At 56.2% G+C, this 15,391-nt stretch overlaps 5 protein-coding genes across 5 annotated transcripts; 3 read left to right on the forward strand and 2 right to left on the reverse strand.

Annotated features, from left to right (window-relative positions):
• Positions 1-535: 535 nt before the first annotated feature.
• BJ171DRAFT_471922 (cse1l protein) lies at positions 536-5,721 on the forward strand (the record flags this gene model as incomplete). The annotated part of the gene is made up of 20 exons (XM_053108628.1): positions 536-614; positions 773-918; positions 1,061-1,228; positions 1,344-1,423; positions 1,576-1,666; positions 1,789-1,989; positions 2,111-2,272; positions 2,376-2,505; positions 2,593-2,658; positions 2,768-2,877; positions 3,053-3,289; positions 3,358-3,613; positions 3,714-3,870; positions 3,966-4,057; positions 4,162-4,287; positions 4,479-4,656; positions 4,753-4,938; positions 5,034-5,180; positions 5,300-5,528; positions 5,632-5,721. The coding sequence occupies 20 exons, from the start codon at positions 536-538 to the stop codon at positions 5,719-5,721; spliced, it is 2,931 nt and encodes a 976-aa protein (XP_052970325.1).
• Positions 5,722-6,084: 363 nt separating this feature from the next.
• BJ171DRAFT_236941 (uncharacterized protein) lies at positions 6,085-8,819 on the reverse strand. Its single transcript, XM_053106588.1, has 5 exons — positions 8,352-8,819; positions 8,159-8,282; positions 7,988-8,065; positions 7,561-7,750; positions 6,085-7,398 (listed from the first exon to the last, which is right to left on the reverse strand). The coding sequence occupies exons 1-5, from the start codon at positions 8,764-8,766 to the stop codon at positions 6,307-6,309; spliced, it is 1,899 nt and encodes a 632-aa protein (XP_052970326.1). The 5' UTR covers positions 8,767-8,819; the 3' UTR covers positions 6,085-6,306.
• Positions 8,820-9,382: 563 nt separating this feature from the next.
• BJ171DRAFT_490743 (uncharacterized protein) lies at positions 9,383-10,556 on the forward strand. Its single transcript, XM_053109658.1, has 2 exons — positions 9,383-10,285; positions 10,380-10,556. The coding sequence occupies exon 1, from the start codon at positions 9,553-9,555 to the stop codon at positions 10,171-10,173; it is 621 nt and encodes a 206-aa protein (XP_052970327.1). The 5' UTR covers positions 9,383-9,552; the 3' UTR covers positions 10,174-10,285; positions 10,380-10,556.
• A 63-nt stretch (positions 10,557-10,619) lies between these two features.
• Positions 10,620-12,316, reverse strand: BJ171DRAFT_490744 (uncharacterized protein). Its single transcript, XM_053109659.1, has 5 exons — positions 12,113-12,316; positions 11,894-11,964; positions 11,181-11,331; positions 11,012-11,100; positions 10,620-10,857 (listed from the first exon to the last, which is right to left on the reverse strand). The coding sequence occupies exons 1-5, from the start codon at positions 12,171-12,173 to the stop codon at positions 10,726-10,728; spliced, it is 504 nt and encodes a 167-aa protein (XP_052970328.1). The 5' UTR covers positions 12,174-12,316; the 3' UTR covers positions 10,620-10,725.
• Positions 12,317-12,790: 474 nt separating this feature from the next.
• Positions 12,791-15,341, forward strand: BJ171DRAFT_596045 (P-loop containing nucleoside triphosphate hydrolase protein). Its single transcript, XM_053114647.1, has 5 exons — positions 12,791-12,908; positions 13,451-13,616; positions 13,703-14,843; positions 14,920-14,991; positions 15,113-15,341. The coding sequence occupies exons 1-5, from the start codon at positions 12,854-12,856 to the stop codon at positions 15,170-15,172; spliced, it is 1,494 nt and encodes a 497-aa protein (XP_052970329.1). The 5' UTR covers positions 12,791-12,853; the 3' UTR covers positions 15,173-15,341.
• The last annotated feature ends 50 nt before the right edge of the window (positions 15,342-15,391 follow it).

The raw sequence follows: 15,391 nt of genomic DNA on the forward strand, positions 1-15,391 counted from the left end.
CAGTGTTCTGGGCCTTGGGAGACTCCTCTGACGGCGGAACCGCCCAAAGAACTTGACAAATCTGGGTCTCCATGGGCTCGATGTGCATTCCTTCCCCTGTGTCCATGATCCATTCTCGAATGCAGTCGCAGTGCCAGGCTCATTGGACACACCCGTTGGCTATGGTGGATTGGTGTGTGTTCGGTACCCGGAGAAGAGCGACAACCCTGGCACAAACACAGGGTGCCCGTCTCGCTTTGGACGTGTGAGACCTCCTGCATATTCCACCGTCTTCCTCAATGCAGCCGCCAACGGACCAACGCTGCCCACAGACGCACCCCGTTTCGTTTTCGCACCAAAGCCAGAGCCAGGGCGGCACGCGTCGTTGATTGGATCCACGTGATTGGCCGAATTTGGGCATATGGAAGTGGCAGCGTCGCATTTTTTCGTCTGCCCTGCTTCGTTCATCCGCCTTTGGCCCGGCTTGCGCTGCATCTCTCTCGCGATCACACGGCTATAGCAATCTGCATCTGCATCTGCATCTGCCCGAGCAAACATGGAGGCCAACGAACAGAACCTGGCTGCCCTGGCCCACTATCTCGAAAACACACTCAATCCCGCATCTCGCAAAGAAGGTACGTCGTGGCCCCAACCCATGGAGCGCTTGCGAGCCCCCTTCCCTTCTTGTTGTGTGGCTGCTCGCTATGTCGCCCTCCAAGTCCGGACCGGATGGTGCCGCAGATATCTGCAGTTTGACTTAGTTTCTCCTTCCCTTTCCACATCCCGACTCCAGCCGAGCAGTTCCTCGCCGGAGCAGAGGCCAATCAAGGCTTTCCGATCCTGTTGCTCAGACTCCTCACGGTTCCCAGTGTCGCCGAAACCACAAAGTTCTCGTCCGCCGTCTACTTCAAGAACTACGTCAAGAAGCACTGGCCCAACGTATGTCTGCACTTTCCATCTCGGCGACATGGTTGTTGGACAATAATGCTTCCCTGTTCCGAGCCATGTTTCGAGCGCCACCCTCGGCTTCGCAGAGGTTCGTCTTGGTAACCTCTATACCATTCCCATTTCAACGATACAGGACGGCGCTCCGGACGACAAAATCCATCAGGATGACCGTACCAACATCAAGCGCATTTGCGTCGATCTTATGATTGCTCTACCTCAGAAGCTGCAGATTCAGATCAGCGAGGCTATTGCCCTGATCGCTGATTGCGACTTTCCGGACAAGTGGCTTGATCTGGTCGACGTGGGTATTGCGAGGGCTCCGAGTCTGAGCTCCCTCTGAACTAATCCACAGGCTGCTGCCACAACTGATGAGCTCTGTGGCGGATTAAGTAACACACGGCTCGCTGTCCGTATAGATCTTGGTCTCTAAATTGAACATGGTGGACTTCAATGTCAACATTGGCGTTCTCCAAACCGCCCATTCCATCTTCAAGAGGTGAGTTGCGTTCCCAACATCCCATTGTAAGATGTGGATATTGGCACTGCCGACGGCCCTTACACCCTCATACCCTCACACCCTCATACCCTCAAATCCGAGTGAGTCTGCACTATGCTTTATTCTCATACCCATGTGGTCGTCATCGACAGATGGCGCTCGCAGTTTCGCTCGAACGCCCTCTTTGCAGATATCAAGTTTGTCTTGGAGAGGTTTGCTGCGCCATTCCTCCAGCTGTTCCAGGTAGGATGTGCGCCCCTCATCGCTGTGGCTTTGTCGGCCCAGCCAACGAATTTGGATACACTCTCGGCGGATTCATACAGGCTTAGGATATCAACCCAAATCTTTGTCGCCTTTCTTTCTAGGCTGTCGACAGCCTGATCGATAGCAGCAAGGCCGACGAGAAGAACCTGCGAGTGCTGTTTGAGGTCCTCTACCTGATCACCGAGATCTTTTACGATCTCAACTGCCAGGATCTGCCCGAATTCTTTGAGGACAACCACGCCGAGTTCATGCGGCTTCTGCACAAGTATCTTGTCTATCAGAACCCTTTGCTCGCTTCCTCGGTAGGTGCACCGACCCATTCCCATCACTCTTATTTAGATGAGTGGTCCGAACTGTGCGAGTGGTTTGGTTGCGATGACTGTTTATTTCCCCGCGGGCCTTACGTGGTATAACTTTATTCAGGATGACGAGGCCGGCCATTTGGAAAAAGTCAAAACTTCGATCTGCGAGATCATCCAGCTCTATGCCGATCGATACGCCGATGACTTCAAGACTCTGCCTAACTTTACCGAAACAGTCTGCGGTCTGCTTGCTGCGACCAGCAGTGAGGCTAAATATGATTCGGTATGCCGCCCACGACTCTTGGCTCCTTTGTGAGGCATGCTACATGTCTTGGTGCGCACGGTCTCTACAGCCAGGCGCTAACGCCTTGAACCGGTCTCTCCAGCTTGTCTCGCATGGTCTGTTTTTCCTGACCACAGTTGTCAAGGCTACCGAGAGCCGCACGCTTTTCCAAAACGTTGCTGTGTTGCAAACAATCTGTGAAAAGGTCATCCTCCCAAATATCGAGCTTCGAGGTATGTGTAGTGAGGACGGCGATCCATCTGGTACTTGTCACTGTATGACTACCTGCCTTGGTCTTACATATCATGCGTCGCTGACAGACTCCGATGAGGAACTGTTCGAAGATGACCCGATTGACTATATTCGTCAAGACCTCGAGGGCTCTGGTAAGCCGGGTTGAGTCGCAGTCGGGTACCTCGCGCCTCTGTCAACGAAGAAACGCGCCGGTCCTTCCTCTCCCCTCTGACATGCATGCTTGTCCTTGTGCCATTACAGACAGCCATACCCGTCGTCGTGCTGCCGTCGACCTGATCCGAGGCCTCTTGGAGCACTTTGCCCAGCCCGTCACCAAACTGTTTACGCAGTATATTGATGTTCAGATCCAGGTATGTCAGAGCGGCCTGCTCTCTGCTGTCTCTACCGATTTTGTTGTGCCTCCCCTTGTGCTATTTGTGCCTTGCACCATCTGTCAATGTTTCCCAAGGAGGCCAAAGATATCCTCGAGATATACAGGCTAAGGTCAACCCTTGACACATCGACTCCTTTGGCTGTCTCTTCCAGAAATACAACCAAAACCGACAGCAGAACTGGAAATCATACGACTCGGCCCTTTATCTCACGATGGCCATCTCAGCCAAGACCTCCTCGGCTCAGACCGGCGTCACTTCCGTCAACGAATACATGCCTATGTTGCCTGTCTTTGAGTCGCAGGTTCTCCCGGAGCTGCAGAGCCCAACTTCAGTGCATCCCATCATCCGCGTCGATGCTATCAAGTACCTAATGGATTTCCGAAGCCAGGTGAGTCCTGGCGACGTGTATGCTATAATGAGACACGACTCTAATACCCCCCCCCTACTTTTCAACAGATTTCAAAGACCCACCTGCAAGCTGTAATCCCCATCCTGCTTACCAACTTGTCACAACCCAGCTATGTAGTCTATACTTACAGCGCAGTGTGCATCGACCGTATTCTTGGAATGCGTGTGGCTGGCAACCGCAGCCTCTTCCGTCCCGAAGATATCAGTCCATATGTCAAGGATCTGTTGATGGCGTTGTTTGGCCTCCTGAGCCGCGCCGGGACGAGCCCCGAAAAGATCGCCGAAAACGACTATATCATGCGAGGTGAGCGATTGTCCTCGCTGAGGTTAAGCCATTGGAGTGCTTCATCGGTTTGCTCGACGCATGGTCCCTCCGACTGATTTGCCGTCCAAATATACCCCAGCGATCATGCGTATCACCGTGATCGGGAGCAAGGAGATCCTTCCCTATGCCGCTGATATCCTGGCCCAGCTGAGCAGCATTCTTGCCGTTATCAGCCAGAACCCAAGTAACCCCAAGTTCAACCACTATGTCTTCGAGACGGTTGCTGCATTGGTCAAGTAAGCTTCTCGATGCCTCGCTCGGCCGTCTGGCTCGCTTGAACATCCGGTATTATATGTTTGTCGAAACAAACTAACTGTCCGAGGAATCATAGGCACGCAAGCAGAGGCAGCGCTGCCTTGGTCCAGCAGCTTGAGGCCAACCTCTTCGGCCCCTTCCAGGCGATTCTCCAGCAGGATGTTGCCGGTATGACTCAGTCTTGGAGATAGAGCTTCATGTCGGTGCCTGCGGGCTGGCCACCGTCGATGCGTCCTCGGCTTACACCCACAACCGCACCTCTCCCTCTTCAGAGTTTATGCCGTATGTTTTCCAGATTCTTTCGCAGCTTCTGGATCTGCATCGTGGCAGCGTGCTTCCCGAATCGTACAAGAGCATGCTGCCACCGCTCCTGCAGCACTCGCTTTGGGAGTCTCAGGGTAAGGCTCAATCGTGCACCAGCATCGCACCGACACCCACACTATGGTCGTCGTGGCATTGTTACATATGAAGAGCAATCCATACCCCCCCCCCAAAACGGCGGCAGTGGTGCAGTTTGTCGGTGTTTATGGGCCATGACTCTGATTTCCCTGGCACTAACGCTATCTTGGCCGATCCTCCTGACCTTTAGGCAATGTTCCAGCCCTCGTTTCGCTTTTGCGCTCCTACCTGGGCATCGCTCCGGTCCTCATTGCCGAGAACGGCATGCTTCCTCACTTCCTGGGCGTGTACAACAAGCTCATCGTCTCCAAGCTGAACGACCAATATGGCTTTGAACTTCTCTCGTCGCTTCTGGAGAACGTCCCATTGTAAGTGAAACCAGTGCTGCCTTCTCTCTTTGCCCCTTGAAACGGGTAGCTGGTTGGCCTCCTCCGCCTCTGCTGACAATTGCACTCGCTCTGCAGCACATACTTTGAGAGCCAAGGCTTTGCCAAGAGCACTTTCTTCCTCCTGCCCAAACGCCTCAGCACTGCCAAAACGGCCAAGTTTACCAAGGAATTTACCAAGTTCCTGTCGCTGCTGTTTGCTTTGAACAAGCCTGACCTGGGTGCCGACAAGGTCATCTCGGTCTTTGAATCCATCCAACCAGGGTAAGCTCGGTGTTTCCGTAACAGTGTGTGGATCGCAACATAGCTTGTCTCACTCTGGCCGCTTCATGTGCCTGACGATGATTTTGTCGATACAGACTCTTCCGCAGCCTCTTCGAGAACATAGTCATTCCGGAGTTCACTCTCGATATGCTCCCGGCTGACAAGCGCCTGATCGCCGTTGGCATGACGACGCTCCTTGTCAACAGCAAGATTTTCTCCACGGAGCCGTACCTGCCGCTCTGGTGAGTAGGCCGACCTGGTGGAATCCTGTCGCTGAGGCGCGCTGAGGCCGAACTCACTCTCCTCGTGCCTCTCTAACCCGGCGCACCCTTGTTTCCTTTGTCAACCCAACGGCCATTAGGCCGCGAACTGTGCAAGACCTGCTCAAGATGCTGGAGACAGCCATCTTTGACAACAAGCCTCAGGAAGAGGAGGACTCTTACATTGACGCCGAGGACATGGGCTACCAGAACACCTTCACTCGCCTCAACGTCGTCCCGACTCAGAAACGCGATCCCACCGCCCACCTTGGCGACCCCAAGTTGTACCTTGCCCAGGCACTGAGCAGCCTTAGTGCCCAGCCCGGACCGGTAGGTGCATCAGAGACCTCTGGCGGTGTAGCCGAGCAGCTCAATCGTCGGGAGACCGGTCAAACAGCCCATATTGATTGTCTAACGCACTTTTATATTCTAGGTTGCCACTGTCATCCAGAGCGGCCTCTCGCCTGACGCAGTGACGCTCCTTCAGCAGTACCTGGGCCATGGCGCTCAAACCATTCGATAGGAAACGGGCTATACATCGGTCGGATTGTGAGTTGGGTCTCCATGACGGCCACGACGATAGACTTGAAGGGGGGGTATCCGATCAGATGGCCAAATCTGTCTATACGAAGCACATCTTGGATTCAAAGATGCGAACCATTGAACAAATATACATGTGTCTATCTCAACTACCACGGTAACACCCTGGCCTTTGATTAGCCGTCATGTTTCACAGCCGAGCGCCAGCTAGGTTGTTGGCCAGCACATACGCGAATCGTGACCCCGAATGTGTACATTCGCGACTGTCACTTGCCCCGGTTGTGAGCAACATACCGGTCTGCATTTGACACTGCAAATAGCGCATGACTCGGAATCAGCGAAACCCCCAATCCGGTGCGTTGACGAGCATCATGAATAGAGTGGTCAGAGCTTAAATAGGGTGAAGCATCGGAGCGCGAGGGCCGCAGAGGCAAACAAGAGCGATGCCGCGTGGAATAGGAACTCGGCGCACGGCAGCGGGGTCGGTCGCATCAACCGGTCGGCATCTTGGATATCATGATTCGCTCCGACAGAGAGTTGGCGACGAGACGCTGCTTGGCGAAAGCTCTTACACCGTGGGCTTGAACAGGTTCCTCTGTCGAAGGACCTGAATAAACCACTTGGGCTTGTAGAAATCCCCAGCCGCGCGTGCAATTGCTTCTTCGCGATCGACACTTTCCCTCTGTTGAATTAGGGCATAGACAAACTCTGGCTGAACCACAAAGCGGATAAAAAGCTCGATATCGACGATGGAGGTCAGATGAGCTTTGTAGTTAAACGGATCCTGAGGCTTTTTGCGAGTTCGCGTCCGCTTCGGCTGCTGGACGTCGGCAATTGAGAGCGAGGACAGTCCAGGCGGATGAGATAGCAGCTGTGATACATTCTGCGATGGCGGGTCAAGCTGGGAAGGCTCAAGAGGCTCGGCCTTGGTCTCGCCAACTCTAGGGTGGGCACAGTCGGATGCAAGCAACGAAGGGCCTCTCTCCTCTGTACTTGATGGCGGTGAAACGCGGGTCTCTTGGTGCCCGTACGAGTCAGGACAGCCAGGCGATGCCACTGGCGAGCCATTTGGGACAAGCACGGCGTTTGAAAGAGGAGCTGCTTTGGACGGATCACATTCGGTGATATACTCCCTCCTCGGCACATTGCTCTTTGGTAATGATTCGAGATATGCAGAGTCATCGAGGTGGAGAAGTTGATTACCGGATTCGTTGGTATGCTGGATATTTGTTCTTCGCTTCTTGGCAATGGCCCCGGCCGAGCTGACCGCACCGCCGATTCGCTTGCCGCTGCGCGTAACTCGAGCACCATAAGCAACTGAGGGCGACATGCCGATTGACTTTGCTGAGTTGTCTTTGCTTTTTGCCTTGGGCTCTGTGAACTCGGGAACGTGTGAGAATAGACGGGCCTTGATGAAGGCTGTGATAAGACCGATTTGATGGACATCAAACGGGCCCGAGACGAGCTGGGTCGGGTAGGTTCTGTGTGGATCCTGAAAGGCGACGGCGAATTCGTCGTACGCTCTCGAGTGCGCACGGCCCTCGGGCGATTCGAAAATACTTTGGACGGACGAGGAAACCAGTTCGAGATCTGCCTCGAGCTGGGGATCTCGGTAGTCGGGATTCGGACTCGATGGATCGAATCGTTCGCTATCTTCAATCTATATGTGTTATCAAGCCATGTAAAACAGCGGAGCCGGAGATATAGCTCAAGTCAAAGCCGCCAGGGATATCAGCAGTCTCATAGGCGCGAGCATCTTTAACGATGCTTGATCAGACCAATTATCTGCAGGCGATGCTCTACAGAGGCCTGGGTCACCTACCCGAACCGTGAAGAATTCAGGTTGCTTTCGTGTATAAAAATCGCCGCGAGACACAGTTTGAGAATGGCCAGAGGGAAAGAGCAACGAATACCTCTTGGTGGCCGGGTGATATTCTGTAACAAGAGCAGGAACATGGGCAGTTTTGTTGCCCTTCTGCAGAGCCAGCACGCCTTGATCTTTGAGGATATGTCTGTCCGAGAGAATAGAGTCGCAAGCTCAGCACAAATCAAAGTGTTTGACTTTCAGGAAGCACGGCGTTGATGGGTGGTTCTCTTCCTCAAACCATGTTGCGACGAGTCGGCTGCTGGATTGCCGTCCGCAGATTCCGAGCAGGGTCGTTGCGACCATACGCTCATCATTCAGCCTGCCATGATCGCCAACGCTTGCAGTGATGCCGGCTCTCGCCTCGTTCCCAATTCTCACTCACCCTTCGTCGCAGAGCTCGTCGTCGCTATCGCCAAATTCATCAAAGTGGGTGATCCAGGACAGCGTCTTGGGGGGATCGCTGGCGAACATGGTGAATGAGACTCGGCAACATCGAATCGCGCACAATACCGGCTCGAGAGAGAACACGGAGCGCCATTGCTGCGATGCACACCTGTGGCGGCCGGGGTATGGCGTGTTTCGCTCTGGCGATGCTTTGGGTTGCCGTGTGCTTGCAGGTCGCTCGATCTTGCCAGGCTTTCTGGACCGCGACATCTTGGGCACCGACGATCGTGTGGCTGGCGTGAGATATGCATATCAGCTTCGGTATGAAGTGTATAAGCCAGCCGCTGAATGATGGACATTACCTTGGGAAGACGGCTCCGAGATCAATGGCTGGTCTGCCGACAAGCCGATTTCGGGCAAAGACAGGTCGAGGCTCACCAGCGAATCCGATGCAGCCGTGTGCTCCGAGTCGGAATCAATAACTTCGTAATCCGAGTCCAAAGTTATCGAGGAGGCCGGGACCAGAACAGCTGGACGCAGAGATTCATGTAGGGAGACAGGTGCACTTGCGCCGCCTGGCTGAGATGCATGTCTAGAAGGATGATGCGCTATCGCGATCTCATCGTCCAGCGGCCCTGGCTCCAGATTCAGGCTGGGTGAGATCGCGAGCGACCTGGAACAGCATATGGCCGAGGGCGTTGGTGAGCGGGGTGGGTTTGCGATGCGGGCCCGGTCGTCGGTGCTGTCGCTGCTCCTGGGGACAGTCTCGACATGCATTCTGGGCTTGATGGCGATCAGGCGCAAAGGCTCGGATCAAGCGGGTCAGGCAGGCCGATGCAGACCAGGCCAGCACGAGACAGCATCCATCTCGCCCGATTTGGCATGTGGCCGAGCAAAGGCGGGAACGGCGTGGAGTTCGGGGCTGGCGCTGTTGCCCAGCCGTCAAAGCGCAAGGGAGATCTCTGATGCCCTGGGCTCTGTTTCGCTGCCCAGGGTTTAGCCACATGGCTGGCTGTCGCCTTCTCCAGGCCCCGAATGCTACGCCCACTCACCCTGGCCAGACAGAGTGTCCAAAGGACAGGCTTTGTGGCTGCCCTTGGGAATGCATCGTGGAAGCAAGCAGAGGGAAAGGGATATGCATCGAGCCCACGGCGACTCGGGCTCTTCAGGCACTTTGACCGGCTCCACCGCCATCGGGAAGTGTGGTTGAGACGAGCCATCAGGGCGTTGGTGAGCAAAAGCCCGATGAGGGTGCGGCATCGGATTGCATCGGCATCCTGGGCGAAATGCCTCACAGCCCAGGTCCATGACACAGGAGCCCGTTCTGTGGAACCAGACCGATCTGGACGCGGCTGGCAACTCCCAAGCGGCTGTTTTCGCTCTCTCGCTCTTTTTTTTCCTCCCTCTCCGCACCGCAATCCATCGTCCTGCCCGAGCCTTGGGCATCTGCTCCCCGGACTGCCGCAACCTTGCCCCGAGCGGCATCGCTCTACCACCCGCATCCCGGACCCGAATCTCGTCTGCCCCAACCGAACGACCCAGCCAAATCCTAGCTCCTTTACTATGAATTCCTGTTTGCGTGCCCTCTGGTACATCGCTCGCCAACGGGGCGCACAGGCACCCAAGCAGCAGCTCCGTCTACTGTGGAGCCCAACACTCCGCCTGCCAGCATCGACGGCATCGACGGCATCGACGGCATCAACGACATCGATGGGCCGAATCATCGCCAGCGCAGCTGGATTTATGGCAACAGCTGGAGCGGCAGCACTGCTCTCGCAGCAACAGCGAACGCGGCTGCAGATCGAGTGCTCTCCCACCTACAACGGCGTACCCGTTGCTGCGACGTTTCTGTTGCATCAGTGCCAGGCCATCTTTGACGCACAGTTCCCGGGCCTGGAAATGTCTGCCATATTTTCGATGAACCACCCCGAGTTCTCGTATTCGGAGGACGGCGCTCTATCATTCTATTGGCCAACGGAAGCCGTGGTCGAGATCCCGGTATTCGAACGGCTGAATCAAATCGAGGAAGCCAAACTTGGAACAGCTGGCATCCGAAAAAAGCCCGTGGCCACACTACGGCTGAAGGGCAAGTGCAAATACGGATGTGCACAAGTGGAACTCGGGGAGATGGTGCTGATCAAGAAAAATGGCGAGGAAGTCTGGCGATGGACAAAAGAGAACTAGCGAGCATACGCAGACAGCATGTTGAATAACGAATCGGCACATTGTCTCATTCGGACAACTCGGCGTAGCCGAATCATATCACATACCCGGTCGAGTGGGTCAAATCATTTCCCTGTGTGAGGGAGATGCACGGAGTGAGCGGGCACGACGGGGACCAGCGATTCGCTGCAGATCCAGTCACTGCAAGTCAAAGCAAGAAGACATACCTGGGATGCGGGAGGAAGACGTGGAGCAAAGAGCAAGTTGCTGCAAGACCTCAGCGAGCGGATGATACAGGGGTCGGACTCACACAACCCACGCAGCGTGCACTTGGATTGCACCGCCGAGTCCAATACGAGTTGGATGCGCGATTCAATGCACAAGCGAAATGGTACTGTTCGACGAGCACCAGTACACAGCGACTGCCGAACACGCACACCACAAAGCTGGTGAGCGTCGCAGTGGTATTTTCAATAATGAGCTGTATATTACGCAAGTGGGGAATCGATCGTCTCCTGTTGGCGAGGAAGCATCGGGTGACCGCCTATTGATGAAGCATTATCCATATCACATTTACTTGTGCTGGGCAGCAGCAACAAGGGCCTCCAGAACCTCAATCTCGATCTTGGCCTCGGCCTTGTCAGTCTCGGACAGGGTGGTGGAGCTAGCCTTGCGGTTGGACTCATCGAGAGCACGGCGGGCGGACTGACGAAAGGGGCAGAGGGTAGACCACCAATGAGGATCAACATCGACGGCACCAGTCGTGAAAATGCGGGTCTGAGAGCTTAGCAGTCGCGGCTGATCCGCTTTGACTCGCGGAGGGCCAGAGATACGGCCACAGGGGGGAGTCGAGTCGTACCTCAAAATCAACATCCTCCAGAGTGTAGGCCTCGACGGCGTTAATGTTCAGGGTGGAGTCGGGGTTGATGATGGCAAATCCTCCGCTGACTGTTAGAGGGAACAGAGGTCAGTCAACAGAGTTGAGTTGCCAACGGGGAAGGGGCTTGGTGAGCCAGGACGATACATACCAAAGAACTTTTGCGGCTTGTCGGCGCCAAAGACCTCGATGACACCAGGGGCAAGCTGAGCGATGGTGGGGACGTGATCGGCCAGGATACCCATATCACCATCGGCCGACACCAAGTTGACCTGGGTGGCGGTGAAGTTCTTCAGGATAGACTGGAGGAGAGGTGATATTCATATTGGGATTGAGCGACGAACGATTAGTACTCGGATCTTTCGCTCAATAGGACAGACAGAGCTGATGTCCGAGAAGCTTGCGCTACTGAATCAGTGTTGATGGATGTGATCGATGGCCGAATGACAGCGACGCCGGCACCAACAGGACTACAAAGATGCCCAGCGAACAGGAAATCCTGGATCAAAGTGGTGTGATATCCGTCTCGCATTGCGATAAGGCTGGACAGGTTCCGATCCGACAAAGCCTTTGAAGGTGAGATGTCGTCGCTGAGGCTCCATGTACACCGAATCCCATGTTTAGTCCAATCCAGCCGAGTCCAGTCCAAGTCCAGTCCAGTTCGATAGCCCACTGTGATCGGGATCCGAGATGGATAACGCACTTGCGCCGGATTTTCAGATCCACTCGATGGCGTGTGTGTGGCCGGATGGCGGGTGGCCGCCTCTCGGGAAGCGGAGTCGAGGATGCCCTGTATGATGACAGTGGCGAGAGCCCGCTCCTTTGGGGTATACAGAGACAACGATATCGATGATAGAAATGTACCTGGTGGGGCACAACAAAGTTGACCAGAAGCTTGCCAGCAGCAGGGGTGGCATCGCTGGCATATCCACGAGCTGACATGAGAGAAGACACATATGTCGGAGTGAGCGGAATGCTGGATGCCTTGGCAGAGCAAGCGCCGGCAGGAGCACGAGCAACCAGCGACCGGAACGCTGGTTGCCGAACATAGCTGCATCTCGATGAGCAGGATGCGACGCTCACCGAAGGGGGCGACACGGGCGGCCAGGGGGCGGGCGCTGCGAGCGAGGGCACGGAAGAACATGATGGCGTGGAGCGGGAAGAGGGAACGGGGATCGTGTCGATGGCCGAGCGTCCTGCCGATGGGCGACGGCCGGGCTTGTCTTTTTTTCGCTGGTTTTGAGGCGGCCCGAGCCGCGAGCTGGTTGGACGGGCGCGCGGCGGCCAGGCGGGCGGGCGGAATGAGTTCATTCATTTGGCGAACGCCGCTATGAAGTTCATTCGCGTGTGTGGCTTGCGCGGTGGCTGCGCGCGCTAATGAATTTAATATGCAGACACCGCCGCACACACTGCCGGACACGTGGTTGCGCAGGCGGCAGCGGCGGATCCAGCCGGATCGAGTGCGCGTTCGGGGCAGGGGCAGCGAGCGGACGCCGAGACAACCAGCGAGAGCGCCAGCGAGAACACGCGCCCGCGACGTCTCCGCGCACAGGCGAGACGCACCGAGCCCGACAGGCAGTGGCTCTCGGCGCAGCGAGGACGGCAGCGCGCTCTCGCGACAGCGTATTAATTTCATAATTGGCGGTGCCGATCGCCTCTCGTCCTCGCTCGCGCGCGGACCGAGATGCTAAGCCACAGAGGCCCTCTCGCCCCGGCTCTGCGTTTGCGGTCATTTGCGTTTTTTTTTAAAAGGGCAAGCGAGTTTTTTCGTCGACTCCACCTTCTTCGCTTTTTCTGCCGGGTCCATCTCTTGCCAGTGAAAGGATGCTCTTCTCCAGAGGAATCGCTCGCGTCAGCCAGAAGGCTGCCTTCTTCAACGGTAAGGACCGAGAGCTGCGGCTGTGCGCGCGCACTTTGGCAGCATGGTCGCTGCTGGCGGCGAGGATGCAGTGACTCGGGGGGCCTTCGAAGACCGCGGCTCGTCGGCAGACCCGCGGGACAGAGATCGCTCCGTTGCTTTGCGGGCGTTCGCTGTGGCGATGGTGTGGCCTTGCAGTGCCAACGCTGCCGGGCCGTCCCAGATGGTGCGATCTCTGCACACTTGTCTGCCGACCGGATGGGCACTGGCCTCCTGCCCGGGCTGTTTGTTCGCGTGGCACTCTGCAAGCACCAACTGTGACCAACAGACGAGCTGCTGCTGGCCCTGCCAAGGACGACCTGGGCAGAGAGGGCGCGGTTCTCTTTTCTGTGGGAGTGAACGGGATTGGTCTGACGGAGGAGCCACGACTACAGCTCACCGGGAGAGTTCAACCTGGTGCCCTCAGCTCGTTGCCGGCCGGGCTGAGACTGAGACTGAGACTGAGACTGGGACTGGGACGCGGCACTAATCTGGCACACTGTGTATCCCCTCTTCTGCTGCAGCTCGCACCTATGCCTCCCAGGCTTTCGCCGTCGGCAAGGTCCGCTCCGTCATCGGTGCCGTTGTTGACGTCCAGTTCGAGTCGGGCAACCTTCCTCCCATCCTGAACGCCCTCGAGGTTCAGGACCATGACATCCGTCTCGTCCTCGAAGTCGCTCAGCATCTCGGGTGAGTCTCGATCGGCGTACCCCTCCAGTATTGGTGCCAATCAGCAAACAGCCAAAGTCGCGCTGACCTCTCGGTTTCCCTCGCAGCGAGAACACTGTCCGCACCATTGCCATGGATGGTACTGAGGGTCTGATCCGTGGCCAGAAGGTCCTCGACACTGGCTTCCCCATCCGTGTCCCTGCTGGTCCCGAGTGCCTCGGCCGTATCATCAACGTCATCGGCGAGCCCATCGATGAGCGCGGCCCCATCAACACCAAGCAGCGCCTGCCCATCCACGCTGACCCCCCGGAGTTCACTGACCAGTCCACCGTCCCCGAGCTTCTCGAGACCGGCATCAAGGTCGTCGATCTCCTTGCTCCCTACGCCCGTGGTGGAAAGATTGGTCTCTTCGGTGGTGCCGGTGTCGGCAAGACTGTGCTCATCACTGAGCTCATCAACAACGTCGCCAAGGGCCACGGTGGTTTCTCCGTCTTCTGCGGTGTCGGTGAGCGTACCCGTGAGGGCAACGATCTGTACCACGAAATGATCACCTCCGGTGTCATCAACCTCCAGGGTGGCTCCAAGGCCGCTCTCGTATACGGCCAGATGAACGAGCCCCCTGGAGCTCGTGCCCGTGTTGCCCTCACCGGCCTCACCATTGCCGAGTACTTCCGTGACCACGAGGGCCAGGATGTGCTGCTCTTCATCGACAACATTTTCCGCTTCACCCAGGCCGGTTCCGAAGTGTCTGCCCTGCTCGGTCGTATCCCCTCCGCTGTCGGTTACCAGCCCACCCTTGCCACCGATATGGGTGTCATGCAGGAGCGTATCACCACCACCAAGAAGGGCTCCATCACCTCGGTACAGGCTATCTACGTCCCTGCCGATGATTTGACCGATCCCGCCCCCGCCACTACCTTTGCCCACTTGGACGCCACCACTGTCTTGTCCCGTTCCATTGCTGAGCTCGGTATCTACCCCGCCGTCGATCCCTTGGACTCCAAGTCCCGTATCCTCGACCCCCGTATTGTCGGCAACGAGCACTACGAGGTCGCCACTGGTGTCCAGAAGATCCTCCAGAACTACAAGTCGCTCCAGGATATCATTGCCATTCTTGGTATGGATGAGCTTTCCGAGGAGGACAAGCTCATTGTCGAGCGTGCCCGTAAGATCCAGAAGTTCATGTCCCAGCCCTTCACCACTGCCCAAGTCTTCACTGGCTACGAGGGTCGCTACGTCAAGCTCATTGTAAGTTACCTTTCCCGCGCATCCACGATAGCCTCTGCAGCTTCCCTGAGCTCACCTTTTTTTTTTCTCTGCGCAGGACACCATCCGCTCCTTCAAGGAGATCCTCGAGGGCAAGCACGATGCCATTCCCGAGGCTGCCTTCTTCATGGTGAGTTGCGCCGCTGCCCTGGCTGTTCCTGTGCCTCGGCTTGCCTCTGAGCGACGTCGCCCCTTCGCACAAGCTCTGTCGCTCGCACATTCTCACCCCATTTCCTCGCTTCCTGCCTCAGGTTGGTGACATCGACGAAGTTGGTCGCAAGGCTGAGGAAATCGCCAAGAGTCTCGCTTAAACCTAATAATTCCAGGCCCTTCAGAGTTTTCGCTTAGAATTCCGGATGGTTGTACAGTTTTTTTAGGTTCCTGCATGTGTAATATCAGTGCATGCCTGGTGCCATTTTCAGATCAATTCCAATACATTTGTGCACAAGACTCTGGTGGCCTCTGCTGTCCTCATCCGAACCCACCTGTCCCTGTCCAACGGCATCGCACTCTGCTGCAGGCTCTTCGCT

Source organism: Polychytrium aggregatum (assembly GCF_025602895.1).
Source record: "Polychytrium aggregatum strain JEL109 chromosome Unknown BJ171scaffold_5, whole genome shotgun sequence".
NCBI lineage: Eukaryota > Fungi > Chytridiomycota > Chytridiomycetes > Polychytriales > Polychytrium > Polychytrium aggregatum.